Source organism: Phyllostomus hastatus, unplaced genomic scaffold, assembly GCF_019186645.2.
Source record: "Phyllostomus hastatus isolate PE091 unplaced genomic scaffold, TTU_PhHast_1.1 phas_scaffold_78, whole genome shotgun sequence".
NCBI lineage: Eukaryota > Metazoa > Chordata > Mammalia > Chiroptera > Phyllostomidae > Phyllostomus > Phyllostomus hastatus.
Window position 1 is genome coordinate 96,332,527 of NW_025334041.1, and position 13,413 is coordinate 96,345,939.

The 13,413-nt window shown below is 36.5% G+C and overlaps 1 protein-coding gene across 1 annotated transcript in view; it reads left to right on the forward strand.

The window, feature by feature from the left end:
• Positions 1-2,495: 2,495 nt before the first annotated feature.
• The window catches only part of FANCL (FA complementation group L), a 55,474-nt gene continuing 44,556 nt past the window's right edge, over positions 2,496-13,413 (forward strand). The window contains exon 1 of the mRNA XM_045827467.1: positions 2,496-2,630. Coding sequence (XP_045683423.1) covers positions 2,535-2,630 — 96 coding nt within the window. The 5' untranslated portion in view covers positions 2,496-2,534. The remainder of the gene's footprint in view (positions 2,631-13,413) is intronic.

Below are 13,413 nucleotides of genomic sequence, written 5' to 3' on the forward strand. Positions count from 1 at the left end.
AACAAAGCTAGCACTTTGAGAAAATCACTTTCCTTTTCTGGACTTTATTTCCTTAATTTATATAATGAGGGTGTCAGGGTATGAAATATATAAGGTTGCTTTCATTTAAAATCTTCAGCTCCTTAGAAAGCTATTGACAAAATGTTTTTAGGCTATCTTTATCACAATATGTGGATTTTAGGGTGAAAATGCTATGATTATATTAAGAAGGAATGGATTATGTTGGGAAATCTGTTATTAAACTTTCAAAGTTAAATACTTAGCCTCATTGTTAAAATGAGTCATTAACAACTTTAAATTAACTTCACCTGAGTTTCATGATGGGCAGTCCATCTCTGTCATACTTTAATGAAAAGATTAGTGAAACTAAAATTTAGAAGATTTTATGTTACTCCTCATTTTACAGGTCACTTAAGTTACTCTCTTGAACAATTTGATTATCTCCGAATCTCAGATTTCTTGTGTACAAAATAGACATTATGAAAAATATCTACTTAAAGAGCACTACAATGAAAATGAAATATGTTAGTGTTTTACACATGTCGATTGTATTATAATTAAATATATCCTGTAAAGTCTATAATTGTGCTATATAACCTGATTATTAAGATATCATAAATGGGGACCAACTCAAATATCTTTTGAATTCTTAAAATACTTGCTTTTATTTTGTCTAGAGGACTGATGGATATTTAATTTAGTAAATAGTTAATGGGCATTTACAATGCACCATAAAATATACTTATGATTAGTGAGAGCAATAATTTTCAGCAGATAAAAAAGGTTTCCGGCCCTGGCTGGTGTAGCTAAGTGGATGGAGCGCGGGCTGGGAACCAAAGTGTCCCAGGTTCGATTCCCAGCCAGGGTACATGCCTGGGTTGCAGGCCATAACCCCCAGCAACCACACATTGATGTTTCTCTCTCTCTCTCTATCTCTCTCCCTTCCCTCTCTAAAAATAAATAAATAAAATCTTAAAAAAAAAAAAGGTTTCCAAAGAGATACCCTATGAGGACTTTGAAAACAGGTCAGAGGTTTCATCAAGAAAAACTTCAGTGTGCATCATAATCACCTCGAGGGGCTTGTTAAACACAGATGGTGGGGTCTCACTCCGAGTTTGGGATTCTCTAGGTCTGAGATACAGGGGTGAAAATTTGCATTTCTATAATGTTCCCAGGTGATGGCGATGCTGCTGGTTCTGGAATCGCATTCTGAGAACCAGTGCTTCAGTGTAAGTTATATTTAACTACTGTAGCATTCCTGTTTATCCTTAAGCACACAGAATATTGTGACAATTCTTGCTAAACTTTAAGAATCTTCCAGACGTCTGATTCCATTTTGAAGGTAATAAAGATGCGAGGGGGTGTATTTTATGTATCTTTGCACAGCCTTGGCATATTAAGATGATGTTTTGCAAATACCAGGGCTCAAAAATGTGATGCATAGATTGAAATATTAAATAACCATGCAGTAAATATCAAGAAGTTCCTTATTTAATTAAGTCTCAGTGAAAGGGAATGGATGATTACCACTGCTAAGTTAGAAAAATGTATAGAAAGTATGGTCAAAGAAAAACTAACTTTGGTTCATTAAGTCCATCAGTAATACTTCCTCACGTTTTGCCTTAGATATTTGTGAGTGCAGTGTATCAGAACTCAGTCCGGTGTTAACTTGAAACTGGATCAGTGTATGCATGTTTGTGTGTATCTCAAAAACAAAAACATCTGCTAAGATGCTTTACATTTGTTAAGCCACAGAACTGTAATATACGGTATATGATATAATGAAAGGAATGTAATACATGGCATTCTGTTATAATGGACAGGATAACATATTATTCTGTATGCTGAAGGCGTATGGGAGACCCTGCAGAGCAGTGGTCCCCAACCTTTTTGGCACTAGGGACCAACCGCCTCGGTGGAACAAATTTTTTCCTTAGACCGAAATGTGGGGTATGGTTTCGGGATGATCCAAAGGCACTACATTCATGGTCACTTCCTTCTGTGTGCCCAGCTCCTAACAGGCTTGGACCGTAAAGGTGTAAAGGTCTGCTGTGGGAGGTTGGGGACCCCTGCTGTGGGGCATGGTAACAGGAGACTGATAATAGTGAAAAGGTGAGGTAAGGCAGGTTCAAGTAAAAGAAGCACCATAACACTCTGTTTGTAAAAAACTTCATATACTGGAAGAAAATGCAACTCCAAAGTTGTAGTTGCATTTCAATAAAACGTAACAAAATCAAAATCAAATAATCAGGATTGAAAGACCTTTTTCAGTCAGATCTGCGAAGCTGAACACAATCTTGACTCCCGCCTCCTGCTGGGGGCCAATGCTGCCTCCTCAAGAGTCATATCTATTCTGGTGGGGCTCCAGCCCAGGTGGGTCCCGCCAGAACTAGACCTTCATTTCCGCCCCGGAAGCCTCGAGGCGTTTTCCCGCCAATGCCCGGGTTTCCGCCTCTCAACGCAGCCGGGACTACGCATGTGCAGTGCCTGTCCGGCTGCTCCTAGGCCTCCCGAGGCTCCAAGGACCGCAAGCCATGGAGGAAACGGAAGCGAGCCTGTTGCACCAGTGCCCCTTGCTTCTGCCCCAGAACCGAGCGAAAACCGTGTATGAAGGATTCATTACGGCTCAGGTACTCGCCAGTGCTGTTGTCTCGCTAGGAGAGCCTCCCTCGCGGGGCGCAGCTCCGCCCCTGGGAGCCTGTGACCAGAGGGGTTTAGGAGCCCTGACTAATGGGGATTGAGAGCGGTAACACTTAACGATTCCTCGGAGACTGGATACGGGAGGTTTGAGAACCGCCGCCGTTTTTGGAAACCGTTCCTCGCCCCCCCGCCGCCGCGCCTGAGTCAGGGTCGCTGGGCGGCTTCGGGCGCGCGGCGAGCCTCGCTCGGCGAGCCGCGCTCGGGGCGGGGCGCAGGGGAGAGTCACGCCCCTTTCCCCTCCCCTCTCTCAGTTGCTTCTAAAGAGATGCAGCGTCTGTCCCACGTTTAAACTGTTCTTTTTCCGTTTTGGAATTTTCTGCCTACCGATTTTCACACCGCCCACGCCCACGAAGGTTGGTGGCCGTTCGTGGGAATCCCTGCTAATTATTATATTAGTGTTTCCTGTAGAAAGAACATTTTGAGGAAAAACCATTTTGGCGTGTTATCAAGTCAAACGTAACTGACCACATCTAGTTGTGTGTTTTGTAGGAAATTTTGACAACACAATTAGGTTTGCCGATTCCAAGTAACCTCTCTTGTGGAGTTATTACATATGGTAACACACGTGTAAGGCTTAGAAGTTTACAAAGCGATTTCCAAGTACACTATCTCATGTAATCCTCAGCCTTTTGAGGGAGAAATTTTTTCAAAAAAATCACTATTCTAGTCTCATAGTTGAATAAATCAAAGCATGGGAAAATGGAGAGGTTAAGTTCCATGTCCATGATCACAACAGAACCCCTTAAACTTAGGCTGATTTCACGCCTGAATTTTTCCCCTTTGCATTTGCAGCAAGGCACCTTAGGTTAGAATTTTGAGTACAGGCTTTGTTACCTGACCATTACACTCAACATCGTGCCCCCTTCCCAGCACAGTATTTTTTGAGGATTGGGGCTGTCGCCTAGGAATTACTGTGTGTTTTCAAGACTTCTTAAAACACATCATAACCTCTCAAAAATATTGAGTGCATTATCAAAATCACTTGCTAAATGCAACTTTTACCTGTCCCTAAGAATGCTAGGGGCTGAACAGTTTGAGATTAAGTTGCGGACATAGTGCTCCTTTATATGTAAATACTTCCAATATATTTCATGAGAACAATGACACATACATACATAACCACATCAAAATCAAGATTTTTAAAAAAAGACTATCTATTTTTAGAGGGAACAGGGGAGAGAGAGAGGGAAAGAAACATCAACAGGTTGCCCCTTGTTACATACCCTGACCACGGACCAAACCTGCAACCCAGCCATGTGCCCTGCCTGACCAGGAATGAAACCAGGGACTTTTTGCTTTGCAGGAAGATGCCTAGCCAACTGAGCCACACCCGTCAGGCAAAATCAATATATTTGATCATGATATAATCTGGAGCCCGTTTTCAATTTTTTAAATGTCTCAGTTACATTATTTTAGCCCCCTATCACCTGATGATATAAGATATTGCGTTACATTTAGCTGTCCTATGCCTCTAACATGAAATAGTTTTAGTCTTCCCTTGTTTTTCATAAACTTGACATTTTTTTTAATGTCAGTTTCAGGAGATCTTTTGTTTTTTGTTTTTAGATTTTATTTATTTATTTTCAGAGAGGGAAGCTAGGGAGAGAGAGAGAGAGAGAGAAACATCAATGTGTGGTTGCTGGGGGTCATGGCCTGCAACCCAGGCATGTACCCTGACTGGGAATGGAACCTGGGACACTTTGGTTCGCAGCCCGGGCTCAATCCACTGAGTGACACCAGCCAGGGCACATTTGACATTTTTTAAGATTGTAGGTCGGTTATTAGGTACAATGGCCCCCAATTTGGGTTTGACTGATGGTGGTTCATCATTAAATTCAGATTGTGCAATTTGGCAGAGATACCCCGAAACAGTGTTGTTTTCTTTTCAAGGCATATGACATCAGTGGGTCTAGTTGTTAATATTGTTACTTTTGGTCACCTGCTTATGGTGGCATCTGCCGGATATACCTTAGTAATTAATAAGTACTCTTTAGGGAGTTACAGTGTGGCATCAAACTTGCATACACACACCCTTGGTGTAGCATCCATTGACTCTTGTTTGAGTCAGTTAATACTGCAATGGCCGCCAAATGATTTTCTAACTCCATCATTTCTTCTGTATTAATTGGCATTCTATGATAAGGAGTAGCTTTCCTTCTTTCCAATTTATATCAGAATGGACTCCTTGATTTTAAAAATAATTTATTTAATAGGTTATAATCATTACCTCCCTTACTTTGATGCTTACATTGTCCCTGATTTGGCTAGTGAGAGCACATTTTTATTGATACAAACTTTTAAGGCTTTGCACTTCTTGTCACCATGTTAAAATTATCCTATGGATGCTGACATGTAGTGATTTATCATTTTTCAGAACTTACATAATTTTACATTTTAGTTGCCCTGCACCTAGGAGTTATTTAATAGAAGATTTTAAAAGTTTATCATGGAAAGTGTTTTGTGATTTTTTAATTTTATTACTAATTTTTAGTTTTATTGCATTGTGATTAAACAGTATTGTTTGTAAAAATTTTTCTCTGTGGAACTCGTTGATCCTTTGCGTGAGTGATTCATGTATGATTAAAAGAGAGGTTTTTCTCTGTTATCAGGTTGTTCTTTCCTCTTGAGTGAGCTTTGATAGTTTGTTCCCATCAAGGAATTTGTTCATCTAGGTTTTTAAAATTATTGGCTTCAAAACTACTTACCCTCTTAATCACTTTAATGTTTTTAGGGTCTGTCTGTAATGGTGCTCTTTATATGCTCTTTGGTTATCTTTTGCTGCATAACTAATTATTCCAAACCTTAATGGCTTAAAGCAACAAATTTATTATTTTACATTTTTGTGGATCAGAAATTTGGAAGTGACTTCACCGATGGTTTTGGATCAGTGTTTTTCATGAAGACGATATTGGCCAAGATGTCATTTATCTAAAGAGTTGACTAGATTTGCTTCCATAATTGCTTATTCACATAGCCATTGGCTGGAGGCCTAAGTTCTGTTTTGTTTTTGTTTTTCTTTTTCTTTCAGTTTTTTACTGCTTTGATTAGGAGGCCCCAGTTCCACACCACAGAGACCTCCATAGTGTTGCTGACTGTCAAGGACACATGGCAGCTAGCTTCTACCAACTAACTAGTGAGTGATAGGACAGGGAGATCAGTCAGAAAGCTGCACAGTGCTTTTCTCCCCTAGTGTCTGAAGTTACTGTATTTTTCAGACTAAATACACACCTTTCCCCCAAATTTGGGAGGAAAGGGGGTGCGTCTTATAGTCCAAATGTAGCTTACCAGGCTCGCTGTGGGGGTGGGGAGCGGGGGGTGGCAGCAGCCTGTGTTATTTATGTTATTAAATATTTTACCACATTTTTTGCTTCAAAATTTTTTTTCCTGGTTTCCTCCTCTAAAACCTAGGTGCTTCTTATGGTCTGAAAAATTCAGTACATATACTTACTCTGCTTTATTCTGTTTGCTAGAAGCAAATCTCAAGTGAAGCCCATAGTCAAAAGGAGAGAAACAAGGCACCAACACATGGAGGTGGAAGTATCACAGAAAATGTGGGCATATTTTATAGATCCCCTGTGTCCCCAATACTGTTACTTGTATTTTGTGTCTTTTTTTTTATTTCTGATGCATCTGGACAGAGGCTTTGTACATTTTATTGATCTCTTCAAAGAACCTACTTTTGATATCATTGATTTTTCTCTATTTCTGTTTCTGTTTCATTGATTTCTGATTTTAAGTTCACTAATTTCTTAAGGTGGAAGATTAGGTCATTGATTTTGAGACCTTTCTTCCTTTATAATATAGATATTTAGTGCTATAATTTTCCTTCAAAGACTGCTTTAACTATTTCACACAAATTTTAGTATGTTATAGTTTCTTTTTTTAGTGCAAAAGTACTTTTTTCTTTGACTCATATATTACCAAAGCACTATATAATTCTAAATATTCAAGGATTTTCCAAATATCTTTTGATGTGGATTTATGGTTTAGTCACAGAACATAATTTGTATGATTTGAATGCTTTTAAATTTGTTGTAACTTACTTGATGGCCTACAGTATGATCTCTCTTGGTAAATGTTCTGTGTATACTTGAATGTGTATTTTGCTGCTGTTGGGTGGAGTGTTCTCGATTGTCAGTTAGGCCAAGTTGATTCATAATGCTATTCAAGGTTTCTGTATCCTCTCTCATTTTCTGTCTACTTATTTTATTAACAAAAGGGGGTATTGAAATTTCCAACTATAATTTTTCAATTTCTTCTTTATTTCTATCAGTTTTGGCTTCATATATTTTGAATTTTTTTAATTAGGTACATAAACTCTTAAGACTATTAAGCACTCTTGATGAACTGATTCCTTTATGATTATGAAGTGCCCCTTTTTATCCTTGTTAATAATCATCCTGGAGTCTGTATTTTCTGATATTACGATAGTGACTCCAGCTTTCTTTTGATTAGTGTTTGCATAGTTTATCTTTTTTCATTGTTTATGGTATGCCTATTTATGTCTTTTTTTTTTAAGATTTGTAATTTATTTATTATTTTTAGAGAAGGAAGGGAGGGAGGAAGAGAGAGAGAGAAACATCAATGTGTGGTTGCTGGAGGCTGTGGCCTGCAACCCAGGCATGTACCCTGACTGGGAATCGAACCTGCGACACTTATTTATGTCTTTATATTTAAACTGGATTTCTTTCTGCCTTGCTTTTTTTATCCAATCTGATAAACATTTGTGTTTAATACAATTATTAATATGGCTGGGTTTAAATAGAATACCCTGCTATTTATTTTCTGTTTATTCCATGTGCTATTTAAAAAAATTTTTTTCTACTTCTCTATAATTTACATTACTTGAGTTCCTTTTTATAATGGCATTTATCTCTTCTGTCAGCTTATTAGCTTTCCCCCACACCCCCAGATAGTTGCTTTAGGGTTTACACTAAACATCTTAAACCTGTCATGGTTTACCTTAAAGTAATATTAGGATTCCATTTTATGTGCACTGTTGATTTGTCAGCTGTATTATTTTGTCACTCTTGTTTAGTGCTTGCTCTAGGGTTTACAATATGCATCTTTAACTTGTCTAATCTACTTTCAAGTATAACACTATTCCTAGAGTATAAGAATCTTACATCAACATACTTCTAGTTCTCATTTCCTGGCTTTTGTGCTATTGTTGTCATATATTTTATTTTTATTTATCTTATAACTCTCCAAATACAGTTATTAATTTTTTTAAACAATTACTTTAAAACATGATTTCATTTATCTATTTTTAGGGAGATGGGAAGGGAGAGAGGAAGAGAGGGAATGAAACATCTATTGGCTGCCTGTTACACACCCCAACTGGAGACCTGGTCCTCAACCCAGGCATGTGTCCTGACCAGGCATTGAATCGGAGACCTTTTGGTTCACAGGCCAATGTTCAACCACTGAGCCACACCAACCAGGGCTTAACAATTACTTTTTATTTATAGACTTGTTTTAATGCAAAAATGAAACAGATGGCACAGAGAGTTCCAATATACCATCCCATTCCCCATGGAAACACAGTTTGGCTTATTTTATTAATATCTTACATTAGTATGGTACATTTGTTACAATTAATGAGCCAATACTGGTACATTATTATTAACTCAAGTCAATACTATATTCAGATTTTCTTAGTTGTTTTTTTTTAAGATTTTATTTATTTATTTTTAGAGAGGGAAGGGAGGAAGAAAGAGGAAGAGAGAGAAACATCAATGTGCGGTTGCTGGGGGCCGTGGCCTGCAACCCAGGTATGTGACCTGACTGGGAATCGAACCTGAGACATTCTGGTTCGCAGCCCGTGCTCAATCCACTGAGCTATGCCAGTCAGGGCTAGATTTTCTTAGTTTTTACCTAATAATGTTTTTCTGTTCCAGGGTCCCATCTAAGATAACACATTATTATGTCTCTGTAGGCTTCTTTGGCTGTAATGATCTCTTAGATTTCTCTTGATTTTGATGATTTGACTCCTTTATGATTATGAAATGACCTTCTTTATTAAGAAGTACTAGTCAAGTGTATTGTGGGATATTCTGCTGGAGTTTCTCATGATTAGACTGGGGTTATGAGTTTTTGAAAGGAACATCACAGTTTAGGTACCATTTCTTCATTTCATATTGAGGGTATAGATTACCAATATGATTTATTAATATTGATGTTGACCTTGATCATTTGGCTGAAGTGGCATTTGTCACCTGATTGTAAAGTTGCTTTTTGTCCCACTTGCCATACTATACTCTTGGGAAGGAAGTTGCTATGAGCAGCCCCCATTAATGAGTGAGGAGTTATGTTCCCCTTCCTTTAAGGTGGGGTATCTGTATAATTTATCTGGAATTCTTCTGCATGGGAGATTAACTTAACTCTCCCATTTACTAATTCACTTATTTATAACAGTATGGATTCACTAACATTTATTTTATATTTTCAGTTGTAATCCATTCTTTCTTCGTTTGTTCAAATTGGTCCAGCTTTGGCACTGTCGATGATCTTTTAAAGAACATTTTTTAAAATAAGAAAACAAATCTTATATTTACTTGTATACTCTTACTGGTATTCCTTATTTTATACCAGATTTCCATCTCATTTCATTTACTTTCTTCCTGAAGTTCTTTCTTTAGCATTTCATGTGGTATGTGTTGGCTACTGATGAATTCATTCAGCTGTTACAGGTCTGAAAAATGGTTTTATTTGGCTTTTGAAAGATACTTTCACTGGGTATTATATTCTATGTTAACTTTTTTTTCTTTTAGTGCTTTAAAGATGTTTCTTTACTGCCTTGCATTATTTTCTATGAGAACTCTTTTTCTTTGTTTCTCTTTAAGTAGTGTGTTATTTTTTCTTTCGTTGCTTTTACGTTTTTTCTTTCATCATTGGCTTTTGTCAATTTGGTTATGATATACTTCGGTGTCATTTTCTTCATCTTTTCCCTCTGTAGAGTTTGTTGCAGCTTTTTAATTTTTAGATTTGTGCAGCTTTTTTATTTAATTTGGAAAAACTTTAGCCATTATTTCTTCAAATATATATTTTTTTCTCCCTCTCACCTATATTGGTTACTCCAAATACACATGTGTTAGGCCAATTTAAGTTGTTGCATAATTCATTAATGGTCTGTTCATTTTTTAAAACTGTCTCTATGATTTTTTGGGTAGGGATGTTCTATTTCTGTCTTTGGGGTACATTACCATCTTCTTTTGCTTGGTTTACTCTGCTGTTAATACCATCTAACATTTTTTTCATTTTAGACATTATGTTCTTTATCTTTTCAATTAGGTCTTTGTATCTTTTCTGTGTCTGTTTAGCAATCTTGTGCTTTCCTCAACCTTCTTAAATACATGTAATATTGTTATAACTGCTTAAAAAATTTAGAGCAGTTTTATCATCTGCCATTTTTATATTTGTTTCTCTTGATTTTTCTCTTAATTATGAATTTTATTATTCTGTTTATCTGCATACCTGGTACCTGAAACATTCTCTGTAATGTTTCAATTGAATGCCAGACATTGTGCATTCTACTTGTGTGTTAGATATTTTTTATTCTCTTACATATTCTTGATAGTTGTTCTAAGCTGCAGTTAAATTATTTGGAAAACATCTTTTCAATGTCTGCCTTTATGCTTTGTTAAGCAGAAACAGAATAGACTTTAGCCTAGACTAATGTAGGCTCTACCATGGAGGCAACACTCTTCTATTTGTTGGCCCTTATAGTACAAGGTTTTCCACTTTGATAAGAACATGGCAATTCCCAGCCTTGTGTGAGCTCCAAGGTTGTTTTGCATGTTCCATTCTCATGGTACCCCAGCTTTGGGTGTGGTTTTCTTGTATCTATGCAGCAATCACTACTTAGCTGAAGCCTCCTTTTGAGGAATCCTTTGAAGTTCTCTAGGTCTACTTTCTGTAGTTCTTTCTTCTCCATGTATTTCTCTTTGATATTGTACATCATGAATTGTGCATACCTTGGCTTCCCCTAACTCATTCTGGTCTTCTCAAATCAGAGAGAATGTTGGCTCTATTTGGTTTTTCATCCTTGCCCTGCAGCCTGAAAATTCTTTAGCCATAAGGCTGGCTACTTACAGAGATATTCTCATCTGTTTCCCTTTCATGGACCACTGTCTTACAATGCCTATTGTTTGATGTCTGAAAAATTATTGTTTCATACATTTTTTTAATCCTCACTGAATGATATATTTATTGATTTTTTTTTAACAGAGAGAGGAAGGAAGAGAGAGACAGAGAGGACGCGGGATATTGATATGAGAGCGAAACATCAGTTCGTTGCCTTTTCTGTATGGGCCCCTATTTGGGATTGAACCCACAGCCTAGGCATGTGCCCTGACCAGGGATCAAACCCACACCCTTTTTGGTATACTGGATGATATTTCAAACAACTGAGCCACCTGGCCAGGGCTCGTACATAGTTAGTTCAATATTTTACCTAATGTGGGAAGGTAAATCCTCTCTCTCTCTCTCTCTCTCTCTCTCTCTCTCTCTCTCTCTCTCTCTCTCTCTCTCTCTCTCTCAGTCATGGCAAGAAACAGAAGTTCCCTTAAAAATTCTGTTCCCTTGTTGCTTACAAAATCTTGCTTGGAGAAGTCTGATGCCAAACTATTCTGTTTCCCATATAAGAGTTTTTTGATATTTTTGTTAGAAGCTATAGACTTTCTGTCTAAAATAAAAGTGTGTTGTTTAAAATAACTCTCAGAGTGGGTCATTATGATCCAGTTTTCTCATGTGTCCAGTGTTTTTTTTTTTTCAGTATGTATATTTCCACAGAGTATACTTGGATTATAATTTTAAATGTTCTTTTGTACTATTTTGATTTCCTTATAAAGTTCTCCAATTATTTGTAGATTCGATTTTCTTTGCTTATTTTCCATTTCAGTTGTTTTTCTCTGATGGTTTTTAATTTTTTCCTCATTTTGTAATTTTCTTGCTTTCTCTTTGCCTCTTCTGAAATTTTTATTTTACTTCTTTCTTAAACACCAATTCACTTATTCTTCCATTTTAATATTTTGTGTTTCTCTTCATTTATTTTTTACAATTTCTGCTTTTGATTTTTGAATTTCTGAATCTTGGTGTAAACACTCACTATAAAAATACATAACTCAGCATTGTAATTTGTTTATGCCTACAGTTTTTGTTTGCATGGCAAATTGCCATCACTGAGATGTTTGGATTATCTTATTCTGTGTTTGTCTCATAGTAGCATGGCGTTGATGAAAATACTATCTAAGTTTGAGATCAATTTGACTGTTTGCAATAGTTTATAAAATTCTTAGTTCAAAAATACTGGCTTCTGTTAGTTTATTTAATGGATGATGTTTTTGGTAGTGCCAAGGAAGAAGTTGAGTGTTTTTATTTTATTATATGAGAGCCTACATTCACCATTCTTATTTATTTTTCCTCTTAACACCCAGTTTCCAAAGGATCTCCCTTCCCGCCTTTTTTACCATCTATTCCTACATTTCTTTTCTAAGCCAGGCTTCTTGACTTTTGTATTCATATTTAGTCTCTTCCCTGAAGTCAGTGTTCTACCAGATTCCAATCTGTCAGACTCTTTATTAGTATTTTTGCATTTGGTCCAGTCCCCTCTTCTCTCTTCCATGCATTTTTTTCTGAACCCCCTAGTTGTCTAAAAGGACTCGCTGTGGGAGCTGCAGAGTGGAAACCACTGGAAGGTGGCCCATTTATATTTTTTGCTATAAGTAATTTGAAATTGATTACATTCTCTGTCTTCTGATTTTGCTGAAGAAATGAGATTTTTGTGGGGGGCGGTTTGTTGTTGTTCTTGACATCGATCTCTATAATTTTGGGGGAGGGCATGTGGATAGATTCACATTTAGGCAAATGTCAGTGCTTTTGTTTCTTTTAAGACTGGAAAATCTGCTTCTTGAAAGCAATTAACTAAAAAAGCTAATTTGGATATTTTCTTTAATCAGAGAAGTATGATGACTTGTGACATGGCATTTGACCTTTTAAAGTGGCTGGATTTTGCAAATAAGGGACTTAGAAATATTATTCTTTCAGATAACAGATCAGTAGGGAAGTTTTACTATTTTTCATGTAGATTTTGAATTCCAGATTGTTCTTACACCTATGAGTGGGATGTCTATAAAGTTAGGTTAAAGTTGCTACATAATACCTTTTAGTGCTTTAATAAAATAGTGAATTATTGTTACTTGACCTTTTGAAAAGGTCAGTAGTACATTTTGTTTCATTTTTTTAAAGGACATTTAAATGTAATGAAAGTCAGAACTGTAATATTACCATGAAAGTAAAGGTTATGGGGTACATTTAATTGTGTTCCTCTATTTTTGAAACTGCTTTGAGGGAGTCAGTGCTAAAATTCTCGTGGTAATTGTTTTTTGAGAGTTTTATTACTCTTTTTCATTTTATACTGTTGGAGTAAAAGATTATAATTGTTTGTCTTTTTCCACTTACTTTTGCTCAGATTTCATGTGTATTAACCTATTTAAGGTACAAAGTTGAAGCTGCTTACTTATTCACTTTCTGAAGAAAGTAAAACTGAACATATTTCTCAGAGAACAGTCCTTAAAGACTCTTGAGTAAAATTTGGTATATTCAAATGTATAGCTAGTAAATGTTTAAATAAAAGGAAGTAATGTAATATGTTAGCAATGTTATTTGTTAAAGGTCTGCAAGTATGGGAGAATTAAATACATTCTGATTTAT